At 37.9% G+C, this 20812-nt stretch overlaps 1 protein-coding gene across 1 annotated transcript in view; it reads left to right on the top strand.

Moving 5' to 3' along the window:
* The window catches only part of PPP1R9A (protein phosphatase 1 regulatory subunit 9A), a 315687-nt gene that overhangs the window by 266744 nt on the left and 28131 nt on the right, over window positions 1–20812 (top strand). Inside the window, 2 exon segments of the mRNA XM_035723249.1 lie at window positions 5953–6110; window positions 6615–6912. Of these exon segments, the coding sequence (XP_035579142.1) occupies window positions 5953–6110; window positions 6615–6912 (456 nt within the window).

Here is a 20812-nt window from a genome sequence, read left to right on the forward strand (position 1 = left end):
GTCCCAATAAGGAAGCCAACAACTGTTATCTCAAGTAACTGAGGTTATTTCCTACAAAAGGCATAAGCTCTGAATTCTTCTTAGAGTAATCAAGGAAACTATTACATCACTATATATAATTTGGGGGGTTGCTTACTTAGCATATTTGGGATTACTAATATCCACAGGTTTTTGTAGGCAGCCCTAATGACAACACAGAAGCTTGTTTATTGTTGTCTTGTCAGAGATGCCATAATATCAAGAAGAGGACATTTACATATCCCACCTTCCTAGACCCAGCTTATGTACATGACCTCATGGTCCTGCTCACAGAAGTCTGCAGTTTCCAACCAGTTTGCCCATTTGATTAGATTTTACAATTCTTTGAGGACTTTTCTATCAGAGTCTAAAGATGTTTGACGGTGAAGGAATCCTAAGATATTGAACGCCTTTCCTTGTTGTCTAAACATAAATTAGCCTTTCAAATTCTCAGAATCAATGACTCTTACAAGTGGTACAAATGATATCTGATGGAATTTAGGGTATCTCACATGGTTTTTTTCTGCCTTCCAGCCACTATCTCCCTGGGCAGTCTAGTGGCATTACTAAAGAGTCAGGGGCAACAGAGTTTGGACCTCTCTGCCCTCTTTAGAGGTAGGTTAACCATAAGCTGAAGAAGGCTACGTTGGGTATCAGACTGCACTGGAGAGGCATTACACTAAAACAGATAACCAATTATGTTTCAGAGGCTACACAGATAGTTCTGAGGTTGCTTTTATTGATAGAGTGGTAAAAAAAAAAAAAGGAATTCTTTAGTATCTTTTGAACATTAAGAAATGAAATGTATAGTGCATACAACAATAATCTCAGACCTACTTAAAAGATTAGGAAACAGCAATCATCTTCTGCTTGTTCTGAAATTGTAAGAAATCAGCTTCCTAAAATTTCATAAATACTACTTGGGGTATAAAATATATTAGCTTTTAGGCAATTATAAGGAAAGCACCTAAATTAATAGAGTTCAGGGTGAGAGTTGCCTGCGGGTGGGTTCTTAAGTAAAGTGCTGTCATGAGATGAGATGAAGTTGTGTAACTTGGTCTCAAATTACCGTATCCGAGTCAATACATCTTTGCTGTGCCATGCTAAAACAAAGTAGTGACTGGAAACTAAGCCATAGGGCCCTAATCAAGCCAGATCATCTGGCCATTAGTGGAGTAGCAAGGCAGGCAAACAGTCTCCATGGACCTAATTGAAAGAGCAGCCTTCTCACATGGGGCAGTGAGATAGTCACAAGGATTTGGACAAAGTTTCCTGGACTAATATCAACATCTGGGAATCCTGAGTCTGAAAACACCAGAGCTCTTGGATTAGAATGGAATTAAGATGTCTGTAAAAGAAAATGTACTGAATATGTGGGTTGTTGTTTTGTTTTTTACTAATTTTAAACATATAAGTAATATATTAAATGCAAAAAAATACATATAATACAAAAATATTTAACATTACAAGTAAGTTTAAAGTACCTGTTGGCCAAGATCTCCAAATCTAATATCTTCTTTGGAGGTAACCACCATCGTCAGTATCTTTCTCCTTAAATCATAGGCATCAATTTATCATTAGAAAATATATTTTATGTTGCTCTTTTTAAAATATTTAAAATGAATGTACATATGGTTCTGCAACTTGCTTTAGTCGTGTAAGAATATCTTGCTAACCTTTCCACATCAATAAATACATTCATTGGGTGCTTATGTCACAGTCACTCTTCCAAGCATTGTATTTCTATTAATGCATTTGGTCCTCACAGCAATGCAGTTATTAGTGCTGTGTTATCATTGTGCCCATTTTGCAGTTGAGGATCCTGAGGGATGGAGAGGTTAGGGAAATTGCCCAATTTAATGGTGGAGCCACTATCTGGATTTTGTTTGAGGAAGACTTACTCCAGATCACTCTCATGGTAACTGTTTTAAACCACCTCTTCGATATACATAAACCAACGTCTGCATGCGGGACATATCAACCGCAAACCCACGGGCCCACCTTCTGTGAACTTGCAGTGACTGTGAGTGATATGCAGCTACTGTTCAAGTTTTAAAATGCCACCAAGTGTCTCATAATGCTCAGCATTGTAGTTGATAATAGCATAAGTGAGATGATAGAGGTAGGACTGGTTTTGAGGAGAATAATGCCCGTAAGAATGCAGAGCAGCCCCCGTCGTCCTGCTGCTCCATTCCCCTCCTTCCCTTGCCATCTCTATCTGATCTGTGGGCAGCAGTCCATTTGCGTCAAAAATAACGTCAATCTAGTGAAAATACTGAATGACTCACAGCATTACTGTAGGGAACTGGTTGCTGTGTAATAGGATATATAACATCCTAATTTCACAGAACATTTTTCATAACAGCTGCTAAAATCATAATCGAATCCATTAAATTTTTTTAAAGGATGCAGTTCGAGGCACTATTGAAGCTAGTCTTCAAATGCAGGTACACTAGGGTGGAGTCCCACCCATGCAACACCACTCTGTCCTCAACCACTTCATGTGTTTGTCTGTCTATATTTATCAGTCTGCTGGAGTCTGCTCATCTTTTGTGTTTCTAGCTGCATTTGAGTCAGAGGTAGGCTTTTTTCAGAGACTGGAGGGTCTGAAAAAAAGGAGAAAAGGAAAGGAGAGATGAAAAGGAAATTTCCCTCTGATTCTTACGGACAACAGAACACGATAGCCTGAGGAGAAGCGGTAGAAGAACCCAGCGTCTTGGGTTTATAAAGGTGGTGTTAGGTTATTGACTAAGGTCTCTGCAGAGAGTGATGACAGTGAGAGAACATGGCCACCGAAGCCCTTACATTCAGTAGCATATAACTTAGCAATGTGGAGCCAGTTGGATTTCTCTGCCACATTGTCATCCTCAAAACTGACAGCTAATTTTTTGATGTAAGAATTTTACTCCTTGGATAAATATAAAACCAAATAAAATCCCTCAGGTTTTTTTCTTTCTTCGGTACTGTATACTTCTGGAAATGTGCAAAGTTAGTACCTGACCTGTGTTTTTGTTTGGAACATAAAGTAAAACTAAAACAAAGACTTGACGAAGGCAAAAGATTACTTGTGAAGTTTACTTTCAGACTTGAGAGTGACCTTCCAGAAGGATAGTAAGTGCTTTTTAAAAAAAATTTTTTTTTTTTTTATTATTTATTTGAAAGAGAGAGAGAGCAGGGGGAGGAGCAGAGGGAGAGGGACAAGCAGACTCTGTGCTGAGCGCAGAGCCTGGCACAGGGCTGGATCCCAGGACCCTGAGATCATGACCTGAGGCGAAATCAAGAGTCTGAAGATGAACCAGCTGAGCCACCCAGTCTCCCCCAGATGATAGACTTCTGAGGACTGAGCTCTATCCAGTCTCATCCACAGATTAACTGTGTGATGCAGCTAGTAAACAAGTTAGTAATCTTCTTTGAGCCTTGTTTTTCCTATCTGGAAAAGACGGCTGGGATAGAATCCCGAAGGTTCTTTTGAGTTGTAATATTCTGATTCTTATACAACGTGATAGAGAAAGATAGCCTCTGGTTCCCCAACCACCTAAGTCCTATGCACATTTTCCTTCTCTGCCATATGCGTCCTCTAACACTCCTAAGGGGGATGGAGCTTGTGGTGTCTTCAGTAGTGGCTTCCTGTGGACGGCTTTCCTTCCAATTTCCTGCTGTTGCAAAGTAAAGTTCTCCGCTCCATTCCATTTTTCTGGTTCTTTACTTAAAAAACATTTGTTCTCAGGGTGGAATATATAAATTGCTGATTTGTAATTCATGAATCACTTCTATAAAAGGACCCCGAGAACTTTGTTTTCGGGTCCTCAAAAATTGTTAATTGGTTGCAGTGTGTTGCTGGCCACTTGGATAATGGACTTAAGGCACTGCTTTTCCAGCTAACTTCATCTTTAATAGATGTAATTCTGTATTTGTGCTCCAGCAGTTTGCACTTACTCAGTGCTAGCTGATATTAAAGCAGATATTCTAGATTGCTTTGGGGGTTGTTTGGTATGAGTACCAGGCAAATTACTGAGTAGTTAACGGAGCCAGAAGTCCCAGAATAAATTCTCCACACTCTAAACCCTGCTAATAAGTAGCTCTCATGTTCCGTTACTTTATTTGTTCAGTACCTAGTGATGGAGTAGTTACTGCAATCCTGGATGTTGGGTGCTATGTTAGGTCCTCCTGGGCCAGGCTTCTATTGCAAAAGGAGCCATGTTTACAAAAGTAGAACAAGCTTCCTCCTTGGTCTTCTCATCACCAAGTAACCAAAGCTGTTATAAACCAACCAAATAAGAAATCTCAGAAATAATTTTTTCTGCAGTTTTCAACATGTCTTCCTTTTTATGCTTTCTTAACACGTATGTGGAAGTTTAATAAGAATATTTCATATGTAGCCAATTGGAGAAATGAATTTCCTAGATTAGTCACATTATATGTGATTTTACAACCAAAAATACTGAACTGTAATGGCAGGAAAATTCTTTTTCTAGTAACTTGTTCAACCCTAGCTAAATTTGGAGGGCACAGACTAGTAGCCCGCGTGTCAAAAAACAAGAAAAATCATGGCAGCTCATCAGCCAGCTGTGCCGACGAGGGCAAGTTCCTCAAGTTCTCTGAACTTCAGGAGAGGGTAAAACATAACTTGGCAGCTCTGTAGCGTGGGGTTGTGAGGAACACATGAGGTGGGGTGTGTGTGTGTGTGTGTGTGTGTGTGTGTGTGTGTGTGTGTGACCGTGCTTTGTGTTACAGAAGATACAATCCAAATACAAGATAGATAAACTGTGAAACGGGCTTGTATGACAGTCTATCTAATTATATTATTGCTTTCATCTGTGTGGTGTTCCCACATTTTATATGTAAACAAGAGCTTGTAAGGTTGATTATCTCCCAATTATCACAACTAATGAACTCTTAATCGGCAGCTGCAAGTTTAGATTTTATTGAAAGGAAGAAATTAAAGTGATCAAGGAAATTATTTTTTCCCCATTGACATGTAAACAATAAAGAGAGCACTAATTAGAAAATATTTAGCTGTCCTTTATAAATACCTGAATAGTCTGACTTTTCTGACTATTCATTTTTCTTGCAAATACAGGAAATGAAGAGTCAGAACCTTCTCTAAATATTGTCATTCAGTGGATGTATCTCCTAGGGAAAATATGTCTAATATAATTTGTTAGAACCATATGCCAAATGCAGAGTTCCATGGGTAAGAGAGACACAGCCTGGAATGCTTCCTTGTTTTGGTCTTACAATATATTTAGAGCACACCTTCATAATAATACTGTGAAAAGGAATTTCCTCCAGTAATGCTACTGTAAGAAATTGTTTTACTCCATTAATACCAGTACATATTAATTTTCTGCAACTCAGTTATATGCTTTATTTTTAACACTTTAAATCCGGAAGCACTTAATTATTGATTCTGTGAACATTTTGACTCCATTTAATGACTGCCACTCTGAAAAGATAAAATAGGATTGATGGTCAAACTACATTCTTTCTAAGGAGCCAGAAGCATTCCAGATAAATTCAACCAGAGAACAACTTTTCCTCAGCCAACGCCTACATAGATCGATGGGTAACCTTTCCTTCTCCCCTTTGGAATGGTGACTTGGAGTTCTGACTTGGACTCAGTGCAGCAAGATTAAAGGTAGTGAGAGGCCGACCACAGAGGACCACGCTGGCTCTTTGAAATGTTAGATTTTTTTTGTTGCCTTGGTCACCTTTGGTGTTGGTTTCTTCCACTAGGCTTTGTACATTTCTCCTAAATCTCACTTGATTTCTTGGTTACCTGTGGGGTATCAGACAGGCCAGCATGGTTGTCACCTATTTTTTGCCTGGAATTATTGATAACCTTGAGATTTTTGTTATCAGTGTCTGTGGTCTCTTTGACAATCCTCTCCAAAGGTTTCTCTCGCCGATTATTTTGCTTCATTCTTTTCTTAGACTTGAATGAGGCCGTCCCAGAGACAGAGCGCCTGGATTCAAAAGCACTGAAAACCCGAGCCCAGCTCTCTGTGAAGAACAGACGCCAGAGGCCCTCTAGGACAAGACTCTATGATAGTGTCAGTTCAACAGATGGAGAAGACAGTCTGGAGCGAAAGGTGAGCCCCATTGACTGATTTCTGACTTGCAGTGTAGAGCTGTCTCCTTGTTCCTACAGCTTATTGAAGATGATTTTTCTGCAGCCAGATTCTATGCCCTAGATGGAAACAGCTGGAATAGTTCACTGCTTTGTCTCCTAAATTCTTACTCAACTCGATATATTGTAATTCAGCTTATTTCTGTACTCATTCAATGAACTAACCCAAGAGCATTATCCATATTGTCGTATTTCATAATGGTGCTTTTATATTCAGCTGTTGGTTTTACCTAGTGGGAAATAAGGAATGTACAAGTAATTGTTTCTGTATGTCTTAGGTGTCTGTCTTAGCTACAGTGGTAATAAGGTGAATTGTTGTAAACTATGCAGTCTCATCTGTAAACCCCCCAAAAAACTGGTTTTCAAGGGATTTACTAAAAAAAAGTTTGGTCTGATTTCAAAGTAAGTATTCCACGGAGCTGATGCTCAGCGGCATAACCTCCTTTATAATCTCTTATACCAACAGCCTTCAAACAGTTTCTATAACCACACACACATTACTAAATCACTTCTGCCCAAGGGTTTGAGAACTTCTCCAGAATCAGATTCTGGTGCTCCATCCCTCACTCCAGTGGCTGGCAGTGTGCCCTTCTCGTCTGACCACATAGCTGAATTTCAAGAGGGACCACTGTGCCTGGAAAAAGAGCCTTCCTCCCTTATTTGGGGAGACACTTCACTCTCCTCTCCTTCAAAATCTGATCATGATATGGAAGAATCTCCATGCCACCATCAAGTCGCCACCAAGAAAATATCACAAGAAAAAGGTACTGTTGATTTTTATTGTTGTTTTGCTTTTGTTTTGTTTAATTTCACTAACTCCTTGATTTGTGCAATATTAAGAACAGCTTTTTCTGTCATAGTCATAAGTCCTTTGTCTTCTCACACCTAATAATTAGTATTGCTTCCTTTTTATGTTGTGGGATAAGAGCACATGCCTCTCCCATTTATCTGTCTGTCTATCTATCTTTTCCTACCAGGTTAGTATTTTTACTTCTTCAGCTGTCCACAAGTTTATTACTATTGAAGGAAATTCTTCAGGAGGCCCTACTAGAGATTTTGTAGAATAGCAGCCCAGAGTTTCAATAAACACTAACATACTCACATTGGGAAAAGAAAAAAAAGTGTATATAATATATATGTAAAAATATGTATGAATATAATATCTGTAAAAATGCATTGCATACACACATATACATAGATACGTGTGTGTGTATGAAGATGAAAGCAGTGTACTTTTTTTTAATAATTTTTTACTGTTATGTTAATCACCATACATTACATCATTAGTTTTTGATGTAGTGCTCCATGATTCATTGTTTGTGCATAACACCCAGTGCTCCACGCAGAATGTGCCCTCTTTAATACCCATCACCAGGCTAACCCATCCCCCCAACCCCCTCCCCTCTAGAACCCTCAGTTTGTTTTTCAGAGTCCATCGTCCTAATGGTCCGTCTCCCCCTCCGACTTACTCCCCTTCATTCTTCCCCTCCTGCTATCTAGCAGTGTAAGTTTTAAACCATTAATTGGTTTTTATTTAGAAGAAATTTTCACAGTAATGATATATTGCAAAAATGGGAAATCTATGATAAAGATAATACAGAGATTAATCAATTAAATTTTAAAATAAGCTCCTAGAATTAACACCAAAATTTAGTAGTCATGTCAATAGACTTTTGTCATTTTAATTTATAGAAGTGATAAATTCTCATTAAACAAGTTAAATGATACAGAGATGTATAAAGATTAGGTTCATTCTTTTCCTACCATGTCTGATGTGTCCCTTCATAGTAATCAAGTAAATTTGTTTATATTATCTTTCACATCTGAAATACACATGAGTATATATTAGGTGTATATGCATGCATGCGCACGTGTGTGTGTGTGTGTGTAGATGTAAAAACAAGAACACTTTTTGGTATGTTTGTGTTTTGTTTTGTATACATTTTTTACAAAAATGAATCGTACAAGTAACATGACTTTGCAGTTTTGTTTTCTACATAATATTTTATGGACATCCCTCTAAGGCAATATACACAAATTTAAATGATAAGAGAATCTTATCTAGTGAGCATATCATATAACTGAGGCAATTATTCTAATATTGGTGGACATTGAGGCTATATTCTAGTAGGTTTCTTTTTGTATATTGCTTGTTTGCTTACCCCTGTGAAAGAAGTTATAACAAGCATTTGTATATTCTTATATACTGACACTTTCATTTCTTTAGATCACATTTTCAAAAGTTGAATTGGTAGTCAGTATATTGTACTCAAGGGAAAAATGTATAGCTTTAAATTGCTTTATTATTAAAAATAAAGACTGAAAATAAAGAAAATAAATGTTCATTATAAAAGGCAGGAGGAAAAAGCAGAAAATAGAAAGGAGCAGGTAAGAGATATAAGCTGAATTTAATTTTTATTGAAATGAAAAACCTATTCTTAATTCCTCTCTCCCCACAAAAAAATGTAGTAAAAGTGTGCAAATTATTCTGGCTGAAAGTGAATAGCCCCTTGGGAGGACACATTAAGAAAAAAATAGAGACACAGACCAAAAAAAGAAGCATGGGAAATAAGAAAGGAGATACAAAGATTAAAAGAATTATTTTTTTAATTAATTAATTTTTTTATTTTTTAAAGATTTTATTTATTTGACAGAGAGAGAGATAGCGAGAGATAGAGAGAGACAAGCAGGGGGAGTGGGAGAGGGAGAAGCAGGCTTCCCGCGGAGCAGGGAGCCCGATGCGGGGCTCGATCCCAGGACCCCGGGATCATGACCTGAGCCGAAGGCAGAGGCTTAACGACTGAGCCACCCAGGCGCCCCAGAATTATTTTTGTTTAAAGATAGTATGTGAACTCAGTAGATTTAAAATTCTAAAGGAAGTGGAGTTCCCTACAAAATTAGTCTGTTCAAATTGTCTAAGAGGAAAACTTGGAGAAACCAATAATCACAGAAATATGAAATGTGTTTTTATAAACGCTTCCATTTAGAAAATCACCAGAGCCAGGTGGTTTCATAAGTGAATTCCGCCTAAGCTATTAAAAAAAAAAAAAAAAAAAAAAAAAATAGGCTCTATTTTATGCTAGTTATTCCGGGTCCGGTGTTTCTCATTTATTTAAGTAGCTAGAGTCCTAAAAACTGGTAAAGACTGTGTGGAAAAAGGAAATCTTATGCATGTAGATTCATTTTAAATATGATGCTAATCAGTTGAATCCAGGAGTGCAAGTTAATTATATTCCATAATCAGGTAGCATTGATTCTGAAAATGTAAAAATAGTTCAACATTAGAAATTCTAACAATATAAATCATCATATCAACAAAGGAAAGGTGAAGTGTTATAATATTAATGGAAGTCGAGAGGCATTTGGTGTAATTCTTCAGACATTTTCAGTAAAAACTTGTTAAAGTAAAATGGAATTAAAAAAAATTTTCTGAATATGATTGGTTACTTACCAGCAGTCAACCACTAAATAGTGAATTTTAAGCCATTTGCACAAAAATTAGGAATAAGTTGACATGAATGCCAACTACCATCACGATTTTCAAGTCTGTTTTTGAGAATTTTCTAATTGCAGCAAGATAAGAACATCAAAAATAAGTATAAATTTGAAACAGAAAAGACAAAAGTATCTTTATATAAAGATTATATGACTATTCATCTAGAAGATTGAGTGGCCAGATATACAATAAATACATAAAATCAATATCTTCTTGTGTGTAAGGGTGAAGTGTCTGCAACTTACTTTGAAATGCATTTGAAAATTAATGGATTAATGGATGACTAGAGGGATGGCTGTATGATAAAGCAAATGTAGTAAAATGGAAATTGTAGGATATAGGCAGTGGATATACATTTGTTCACTGTAAAAATTCTTTATCTTTTGAAAAAACTGAATGGCAGAAAGAAATGTCATTTTTGTCTATACTGATCTAAAGATTTGATACAACAGACATTTTGTGGAGCTTGATAAGCTGATCCTAAGTTTATAAGAATGGAAAAAAGGCCAGGAATACCTGAGACTAAAATATATATATGTCTTATTTTATGACAGCTGTATGGGTCGATCAGTGGAGAAAGAATAGAGTTTTTTACAAGTTATTCTGGGACAACTGGTTATCCCTATTTTAAAAAATTATATTAGACCCCCCCCATACCTTGCAAAACAGTCCATTCAAGGTGAATTTAAGACTTAACTGGAAAATACAAACTATTAAACTTTTAAAAAAGACTCTATAGAGTATTTTTGTGACTTCAGGGTAGAGAAGGATTTCTTAAGACACAAAGAAAAAAACCCTAAAGAAAAGATTAATAACATCAGATGATATTAAAATTAGGAACTTCTATTTCTCAAACACACAAAGAATCCCACAAAAGTGGAGAAGATATTTACTGCCTGTGTAACTAATGTAGAGTTAGCATTCAGATTATGTAAATAACTTGTATAAATCACTTGGAAAAGACAGATAATACAGGAGATAATATATAATGTCCTGAACAGGCACTTCATAGAAAATGAAAACCAAAAGGCCAAAATATTTATGAAAGGTGTTCAACTACATTAGTAATCGAGAAAGTATGAGATAAACCAGATGAGATACCATTTTATACCTACCAGATTGCCATAAATATTAAAGTCTGATGTTACCAAATGCTGGAAACTATGTGAAACAACCAGAGATTGAAGAGTTTTCATTGTGTAGAAAGTAGAAGTGTAAATTGGGGCAAGCTCTTTGGAAACAATTTGGCATTGATCTAGTAAGGTTTAAAGTGTGCATGCACTATGACCCAACCAGGTCCTACACTTGCCTACTGAGAATCATGTACAAGAGTATTCATAGCAGCCCTACTGTGTGATTTAAAAAAAAAAAAATCTGGGAAAACCTAAAAACTGATAACTACTGGAATAATCACTAGTAGAATAGTTAAATGAATTGTGTAGTGTATTCATATGATGAATCTGTGCAGTAGTATATTCATATGATGAACACTGAAACATAACAACAGGGGTGAATCTCTGGAACAAGACATTGAGAGAATAAACTAAATTGCAGAAGAATCCCTATGATTCTATTTAGATAGTGCTAAAAAAATTAGTGAATTACTTATACAAACAAAATTTTAAGGTTTAAGTGGGAATGACAAAAATCAGTTACTTGGTGGGGAGTGTCCAGGAACTGAAATGGGGAAAGACGTACTGGGGACTTTGTAAGCATAAATTGTGGTGAGGGTTGGGGGGAATAAATGAAATGGGTGTTTGCTTTATTGGTTTTTCTTTATACTCTACAACTATCTACAACTATCTAATAAATACCCTCGGCTTCAGTAGTCAGTAAGCATAATAAAGGACCCCATATAGAAAGTTAATTGATAGGCTTTAATATACAGGTAGCTTCAAGGAATTTTTAAAAAGTCAAAAATTAGCAAAAGAAATAAACTGTTGCTTCACTGAAAATTCTCATTACTTACAGGAAAAGATGATCGGCCTCACAAATGATCATTTAAACTAGATACCATTGGATTTCCAAAACTTTTAAAGAATTCCAGCAACTAGGGGCACCTGGGTGGCACAGTCGGTTAGACATCTGCCTTCGGCTCAATTCATGATCCCAGGGTACTGGGATCGAGCCCTGTGTCGGGCTCCCTTCTCGGTGGGGAGCCTGCTTCTCCCTCTCCCTCTGCCTGCTGCTCCCCCTCCCCCTACTTGTGCTCTCTCTATGTCAAATAAATAAATACATAAATAATCTTAAAAAATTCTAACAACTACGATACACTCATACATTGCATGTGTGAAAATACAGGACTGTATTTTTGAAAAGTGCATACCCATCTATCTTTACCAGATCAAAAATTATAATCTTTCTAAAAATACACTGTGAACATAGAAATACATTTGATTTGGGGGGCTCAATCTGTTTTTAAATCTTGGTAAGCACCATAGCTTTATTTTTGATCTTTTCCGTTTGGTTTCCTTTCCTGAGCCTATTGATTGCTGGAATTATCTTCCACAGCTCTTCTAGAAATTTTGAGGTAAAAATTAGGTACTTAGAAAGTAAAAAAAAAAAAAAAAATACTAGTAGAAGCAAAAGAAAATACGTCAAGCTGGCTAATTCATCAAAGGTAGTTCTCAAGTTGGTGGAGGACTTGCATGGTCGATTTTTACCTACTTTCAAAAGAATTAAAGACTTAAAAACCTCTCATTTATTAACCCAAACTTGGATTAGAATAGCACTTTTATAGAAATACACTTGTGGAAGCCCTCTATAATCTCTTTAGAAAAATACATATAGACCTTAATTGGTCCATAAGAAGACAAAACCACAGACACATGTGTTTTGGAGTTATAGGTTAATACTCTGTGGTCTACTGTTTGAGTTTATCAGGCATAACTAGCTATCTGAGAAAAATTACATTATAGTCAGGGAGTGTGGATTACTCACAGATGAAATACGACCCCCGAATTTTTTTAAGTGGCTAAATATTGTTTAGATCAGTTCTCTCTTTTACTTCTAATTTTTTAAATGATTCTTTAAAGTCAGCAGATGTTTCCTCCCCGACAGGAGAAGTAGTACGTGGATTTGGATTGTGCTCCACAGTCCACTAGCAGTAATGTAGGAGTCAAATGTAAGAATTCCATCCTTTCCCACTGCCTCCCTTGTTTGCTGCTCTTTTTTTGGTGGAGGGGAGTAAGCTCTCAGTGGAAGTAAGCAGGAAACGAGATAGGAGATGGATAGCTTCTTCTCCAGAAACCAAGTACTTGGACTTTCCCCTCTTCAGTCTTCCTAGGCTGATTGTGCTTCTGGGTAACAGGGAAGAAGCAGTTAATTGAGCTTTGATAAAGTATGAACTTTATCAATAGTCAGTTAGTAGTACAATAACCACCGTTACATACTATGATCAGATAAAAGCGGTGCCTCACATTCTTTTCTTCCCCCAATAAAAAGTTTCCAGCCTTGAAGAGTTTTCATTTCCTTCCCTGTTATTGACATCAATCCATTCATTTATGTATTTATTAAACAAATAGTTATTCAGCAGCTACTCTGTGTCAGGCATTGTGCTAAAGGCTAAATGTACAAGGATTGACAAGATTCCATCTTTTCCCTCAAGGAGTTTGCTGACTAGAGTCAGTCTATCTGCCTCTTCTCTCTCTCTTTGTCTCTTTTTCTCTCTCCCTCTCTCTCTTATTGCTAGTTTGTTTTGTAACATCTTGTCTGTGACACCCCACCATCAATGACTGGGAAGGCCCTATTATCTCTTGCCTTCCAGTCTCAGGCCCCGTAACACCTAGAAAGACATCAAAGAGACCTTCAGTTAACTGATTCTCAGGCAGCAACCCATTACCAGTTGGTACTTCAAAAGTCAAGGGTCTAGCCCTCAGTTTTCTAAGTCTAGAAACTCAATAATACAATTCCAGAATAATCAAGTCCAGAGTGGCTGATTTTTGCTCTTCTGACTTAGAAAATACTAATTTCTAGGCCAAAATACTTATTTTCTGATTTACTTTGGGAGGTACAGCTGACATAATACCCAGTATCCTTCATATGTTCTGTTCTCTCTCCCCTGGGTTGCTAGGTTCATAAATCAGAAAGTTGCTCAGCGAGCATAAAATGGGAGTAGAGTTACCCGGATGTGCGTATGAAATATGCTCATCAGACTGGGTTGACCGACGAGTTCAGCCCATTTCACGGCAGCACCCCTGCTCCTTGGGCACTTTTGTGTCCCTCCAGGACTCTCCATCCCTAATTCCCAGGAAATGGACCCCAGTATCGTTAAAATGTTATGACATTGCAGGGGATGATACACTATGGATTAACGGAGTTGAATCTACCTTCATTATCCTCAAAATCCAATTTGAGGAATAACATTCTGTAAAATTCTTGAGTCCCTGGCTATATGAGATTAATTTATTCAGAGCTGGATTCAGCAGAGGTCAGGTATGGTTAACCTTATTTGCCTCCTTGTGTTGGTGTGTTTGTTCACATGTGAGGTTCTTAGAACTCATTGGTTCATCAGTAGAGGAACTAGAATGAGGTTCAACAAGACCTCATTTTTATATTCTTGCCTAACACTCCACTCCAGGAAAATTGTGTTCTTCTCCAAACCCAGGTTAAATCTCACCTCCTTTAGTGGACTATTAGTACACTTGCCCCATTCACAGGCAGAGTGAATTATTCTCTTCTCTCTGATCCCACAGAAATATTCACATTGTTATTTCTGCTTATATCACTTTGTATATGATAAGTGATCTAGTTGTCAAGGATGAACCCGTTTTCTCATTCTTTTTTTTTAATTTTTTTTATTATGTTAACCACCATACATTACATCATTAGTTTTTGATGTGTTCCATGATTCATTGTTTGTGCATAACACCCAGTGCTCCACAAAGAATGTGCCCTCCTTAATACCCATCACCAGGCTAACCCATCCCCCCACCCCCCTCCCCTCTAGAACCCTCAGTTTGTTTTTCAAAGTCCATCGTCTCTCATGCTTCATCTCCCCCTCTGACTTACTTCCCTTCATTCTTCCCCTCCTGCTATCTTCTTCTTTTTCTTTTTTTCTTAAAATATGTTGCATTATTTGTTTCAGAAGTACAACTCTGTGATTCAACAGTCTTGCACAATTCACAGCGCTCACCATAGCACATAACCTACCCACTGTCTATCACCCAGCCACCCCCTCCCTCCCACCCCCCACCACTCCAGCAACATTCAGTTTGTTTCCTGAGATTAAGAATTCCTCATATCAGTGAGGTCATATGATACATGTCTTTCTCTGATTGACCTATTTCACTCAGCATAACACTCTCCAGTTCTATCCACATCGTTGCTAATGGCAAGATCTCATTCCTTTTGATGGCTGCATAATATTCCATTGTATATATATACCACTTCTTCTTTACCCATTCATTTGTCGATGGACATCTTGGCTCTTTCCACAGTTTGGCTATTGTGGACATTGCTGCTATACACATTGGGGTGCACGTACCCCTTCGGATCCTTACATTTGTATCTTTGTAGTAAATACCCAGTAGTACAATTGCTGGATCATATGGTAGCTCTAATTTCAACTGTTTGAGGAACCTCCATACGGTTTTCCAGAGTGGCTGCACCAGCTTGCATTCCACCAATAGTGTAGGAGGGTTCCCCTTTCTCCACATCCCCAACAACATCTGTCGTTTCCTGACTTGTTCATTTTAGCCATTCTGACTGGTGTGAGGTGGTATCTCATTGAGGTTTTGATTGGGATTTCCCTGATGCCAAACGATGTTGAGCACTTTTTCATGTGTCTGTTGGCCATTTGGATGTCTTCTTTGGAAAAATGTCTGTTCATGTCTTCTGCCCATTTCTTGATTGGATTATTTCTTCTTTGGGTGTTGAGTTGGATAAGTTCTTTATAGATTTTGGATACTAGCCCTTTATCTGATATGTCATTTGCAAATATTTTCTCCCATTCTGTCGGTCGTCTTTTGGTTTTGTGGACTGTTTCTTTTGCTGTGCAAAAGCTTTTTATCTTGATGAAATCCCAATAGTTCATTTTTGCCCTTGCTTCCCTTGCCTTTGGCGATGTTTCAAGGAAGAAGTTGCTGCGGCTGAGGTCGAAGAGGTTGCTGCTTGTGTTCTCCTTTAGGATGTTGATGGACTCCTGTCTCACGTTTAGGTCTTTCAACCATTGGGAGTCTATTTTTGTGTGTGGTGTAAGGAAAGGGTCCAGTTTCATTCTTCTGCATGTGGCTGTCCAATTTTCCCAACACCATTTGTGGAAGAGACTGTCTTTTTGCCATTGGACATTCTTTCCTGCTTTGTCAAAGATGAGTTGACCATAGAGTTGAGGGTCCATTTCTGGGCTCTCTATTCTGTTCCATTGAACTATGTGTCTGTTTATGTGCCAGTACCATACTGTCTTGATGATGACAGCTCTGTAATAGAGCTGTAACTCCGGAATTGTGATGCTGCCAGCTTTGCTTTTCTTTTTCAAGATTCCTCTGGCTATTCGGGGTCTGTTCTGGTTCCATACAAATTTTAGGATTATTTGTTCCATTTCTTTGAAAAAAGTGGATGGTATTTTGATGGGGAATGCATTGAATGTGTAGATTGTTCTAGGTAGCATTGACATCTTCACAATGTTTGTTCTTCCAATCCATGACCATGGAACGTTTTTCCATTTCTTTGTGTCTTCTTCAATTTCTTTCATGAGTATTTTATAATTTTCTGAGTACAGATCCTTTGCCTCCTTGGTTAAATTTATTCCTACGTATCTTATGGTTTTGGGTGCAATTGTAAATGGGATCGATTCCTTGATTTGTCTCTCTTTCGTCTTGTTGTTGGTGTATAGGAATGCCACTGATTTCTGTGCATTGATTTTATATCCTGCTACTTTACTGAATTCCTGTATGAGTTCTAGCAGTTTTGGGTGGAGTCTTTTGGGTTTTCCACATACAGTATCCTATCATCTGCAAAGAGAGTTTGACTTCCTCTTTGCCGATTTGGATGCCTTTGATTTCTTTTTGTTGTCTGATTGCTGTGGCTAGGACTTCAAATACTATGTTGAATAGCAGTGGTGAGAGTGGACATCCCTGCCGCGTTCCTGACCTTAGGGGAAAAGGTCTCAGCTTTTCCCCATTGAGAATGATATTCGCTGTAGGTTTTTCATAGATGGCTTTGATGATATTGAGGTAGGTACCCTCTATCCCTATACTCTGAAGACTTTTGATCAAGAAAGGATGCCGTACTTTGTCAAATGCTTTTTCTGCATCTATTGAGAGGATCATAAGATTCTTGTTCTTTCTTTTGTTAATGTATTGTATCACGTTGATTGATTTGCGGATGTTGAACCAACCTTGCAGCCCAGGGATAAATCCCACTTGGTCATGGTGAATAATCCTTTTAATGTACTGTTGGATCCTATTGGCTAGGATTTTGGTGAGAATATTTTGCATCCATGTTCATCAAGGATATTGGTCTGTAATTCTCCTTTTTGATGGGGTCTTTGTCTGGTTTGGGGATCAAGGTAATGGTGGCCTCATAAAAGGAGTTTGGAAGTTTTCCTTCCATTTCTATTTTTTGGAACAGTTTCAGGAAAATAGGTATTAATTCTTCTTGAAATGTCTGATAGAATTCCCCTGGGAAGCCATCTGGCCCTGGGCTTTTGTTTTTTGGGAGATTTTTGATGACTGCTTCCATTTCCCTAGTGGTTATAGGTCTGTTCAGGTTTTCTATTTCTTCCTGGTTAAATTTTGGTAGTTGATACATCTCTAGGAATGCACCCATTTCTTCCAGGTTATCTAATTTGCTGGCATAGAGTTGCTCATAATATGTTCTTATAATTGTTTGTATTTCTTTGGTGTTGGTTGTGATGTCTCCTCTTTCATTCATGATTTTGTTGATTTGGGTCATTTCTCTTTTCTTTTTGATCAGTCTGGCCAAGGGTTTATCTATCTTGTTAATTCTTTCAAAGAACCAGCTCCTAATTTCGTTGATCTGTTCTACTGTTCTTTTGGTTTGTATTTCATTGATTTCTGCTCTGATCTTTATGATTTCTCTTCTCCTGCTGGGTTTAGGCTTTATTTGCTGTTCTTTCTCCAGCTCCTTTAGGTGTAGGGTTAGGCTGTGTATTTGAGATCTTTCTTGTTTCTTGAGAAAGGCTTGTATTGCTACACACTTTCCCTCAGGACTGCCTTTGCTCTATCCCAATGATTTTGAACAGTTGTGTTTTCATTTTCATTGGTTTCCATGAATATTTTTAATTCTTCTTTAATTTCCTGGTTGACCCATTCATTCTTTAGTAGGATGCTCTTTAGCCTCCATGTATTTGAGTTCTTTCCAACTTTCCTCTTGTGATTGAGTTCTAGTTTCAAAGCATTGTGGTCTGAAAATTTGCAGGGAATAATTCCAGTCTTTTGGTACCGGTTGAGACCTGATTTGTGACCTAGGATGTGATCAATTCTAGAGAATGTTCCATGGGCACTAGAGAAGAATGTGTATTCTGTTGCTTTGGGATGGAATGTTCTGAATATGTCTGTGAAGTCCATTTGGTCCAGTGTGTCATTTAAAGTCTTTATTTCCTTGTTGATCTTTTGCTTTAATGATCTGTCCATTTTAGTCAGGGGGCTGTTAAAGTCCCCCACTATTATTGTATTGTTGTCAATGTGTTTCTTTGCTTTTGTTATTAATTGCCTTATAAAATGGGCTGCTCCCATGTTAGGGTCATAGATATTTACAATTGTTAGATCTTCTTGTTGGATAGACCCTTTAAGTAGGATATAGTGTCCTTCTTCATCTCTTATTACAGTCTTTGTTTTAAAATCTAACTTGTCTGATATAAGGATTGCCACCCCAGCTTTCTTTTGGTGTCCATTAGCATGGTAAATGGTTTTCCACCCCCTCACTTTCAATGTGGGGGTGTCTTTGGGTCTAAAATGAGTCTCTTGCAGACAGCATATTGATGAGTCTTGTTTTTTAATCCAATCTGATAGCCTGTGTCTTTTGATTGGGGCATTGAGCCCATTTACATTCGGGGTAACTCTTGAAAGGTATGAATTTAGTGCCATTGTATTGCCTGTAGGTGACTGTTACTATATATTGTCTGTGTTCCTTTCTGATCTATGCTGCTTTTAGGCTCTCTCTTTGCTTAGAAGACCCCTTTCAATATTTATTGGAGGGCTGGTTTCGTGTTTGCAAATTCCTTTAGTTTTTGTTTGTCCTGGAATCTTTTTATCTCTCCCTCAATTTTCAGTGAGAGCCTAGCTGGATATAGTATTCTTGGCTGCATATTTTTCTCGTTTAGTGCTCTGAAGATCTCATGCCAGTCCTTTCTGGCCTGCCAGGTCTCTGTGGATAGGTCTGTTACCAATCTAATGTTTCTACCATTGTTGGTTACATATCTCTTCTCCCGAGCTGCTTTCAGGATTTTCTCTTTGTCTCTGAGACTCGTAAGTTTTACTATTAGATATCGGGGTGTTGACCTATTTTTATTGATTTTGAGAGGGGTTCTCTGTGCCTCCTGGATTTTGATGCCTGTTTCCTTCCCCACATTAGGGAAGTTCTCTGCTATTATTTGCTCCAGTATACCTTCTACCCCTCTCTCTCTTCTTCTGGGATCCCAATTATTCTAATGTTGTTTCATTGTATCGTATCGCTTTCTCTCGAATTCTGCCCTCGTGATCCTGTAGTTGTTTCTCTCTCTTTTTCTCAGCCTCTTTATTTTCCATCATTTGGTCTTCTATATCACTGATTCTCTCTTCTGCCTCATTTATCCTAGCAGTTAGTGCCCCCATTTTTGATTGCACCTCATTTATAGCCTTTTTGATTTCGACTTGGTTAGATTTTAGTTCTTTTATTTCTCCAGAAAGGGTTTGTCTAATAACTTCCACACTTTTTTCAAGCCCAGGTAGTATCTTTAAAGTCATGATTCTGAACACTAGGTCTGACATCGTACTAATGTCCGTATTGAGTAGGTCCCTGGCTGACGGTACTACCTCTTGTTCTTTTTCCTGAGGTGATTTTTTTCGTTTTGTCATTTTGTCCAGAGGAGAATAGATGAATGAGAGAACAAAATGCTAACAGGTTAACAACGTCCCCAGCAAATATACTGTATACAAGTCAGAAAAGACCTGAAACGAGGGGAAAAGAAAGGGAAAGAAAGAAAAAAGAAAGAGAGAGAAAAAAAGAGGTAAAAGCAAAAACAGAACAATACAAAAAAACAGAATATGATCAAATATGATCAGGCTAGTGCATAGATCAGTGCCACACACTAGATTTTGGGCATATTTTGGTCTGTTAGAAAAAAGTGCCTCCTAAAATTTTAAAGGAAGAAAGACTTATATATGTACAAAATAAGGGTTGATACAATGAAGGGATGGAAGATGACTGTAAAGATGAAAATTATAAAAGATTTTATAAAAGGAATTGATAAGAAGTTGTTTGAAAAAAGAAAGATTTAAAAAAAAAAAAGAAAAGGGAGTGAATATGATCAGGCAGGAGACTAGAACAAAGCCATATACTAGTGATTTAGGGTATATTTTGATCTGTTAGAAGAAACTGTATCTTAAAATTTTAAAGAGAGAACAACTTATATATATATGCCAAAAATAAGGGTAACTACTATGAAGGGATAAAATATGACTCTAAAAATGAAAAATAAAACATGTTTTTTTAAAAAAGGGATTGATAAGATGTTGGTTGAAAAAGGGAAAAAGAAAAATTAAAAAAAAACAGTTAAAAAATAAACTTTGAAAAACTAATGAATCATAGTAAGAAAAAGCCATGAATTCTATGTGCAGTATTCCCCTAGCGCTGGAGTTATCCCGTTCTTCTTGATCGGTAAACTTGGTCTTGGTTTGCTGGCTGTTCGTGCTGATCTTCTGGGGGAGGGGCCTGTTGCCGTGGTTCCCAAATGTCTTTGCTGGAGGCGGAATTGCCCCGCCCTTGTCGGTCTGGGCTAAGCAAGCTGCTCCGGTTTGCTCTCAGGAGCTTTTGTTCCCTGCAAGCTCTCGGTGCAGCTTTGGAGGACCAGGGTGAAAATGGTGGCCTCCCAATCTCCACCCGGAGGAGCTGAGAACTCGGGGCCCCGCTCCTCAGTGCGCCACCAGAGAAAAGCAGTCACTCCCGTCTCCCCGGTCTCCGGCCGCACTCCGTGCTCACCCAGCCTGTGACCGAGTGTTTCTATCTCT

Source organism: Zalophus californianus, chromosome 12 (genome assembly GCF_009762305.2).
Source record: "Zalophus californianus isolate mZalCal1 chromosome 12, mZalCal1.pri.v2, whole genome shotgun sequence".
Lineage (NCBI taxonomy): Eukaryota > Metazoa > Chordata > Mammalia > Carnivora > Otariidae > Zalophus > Zalophus californianus.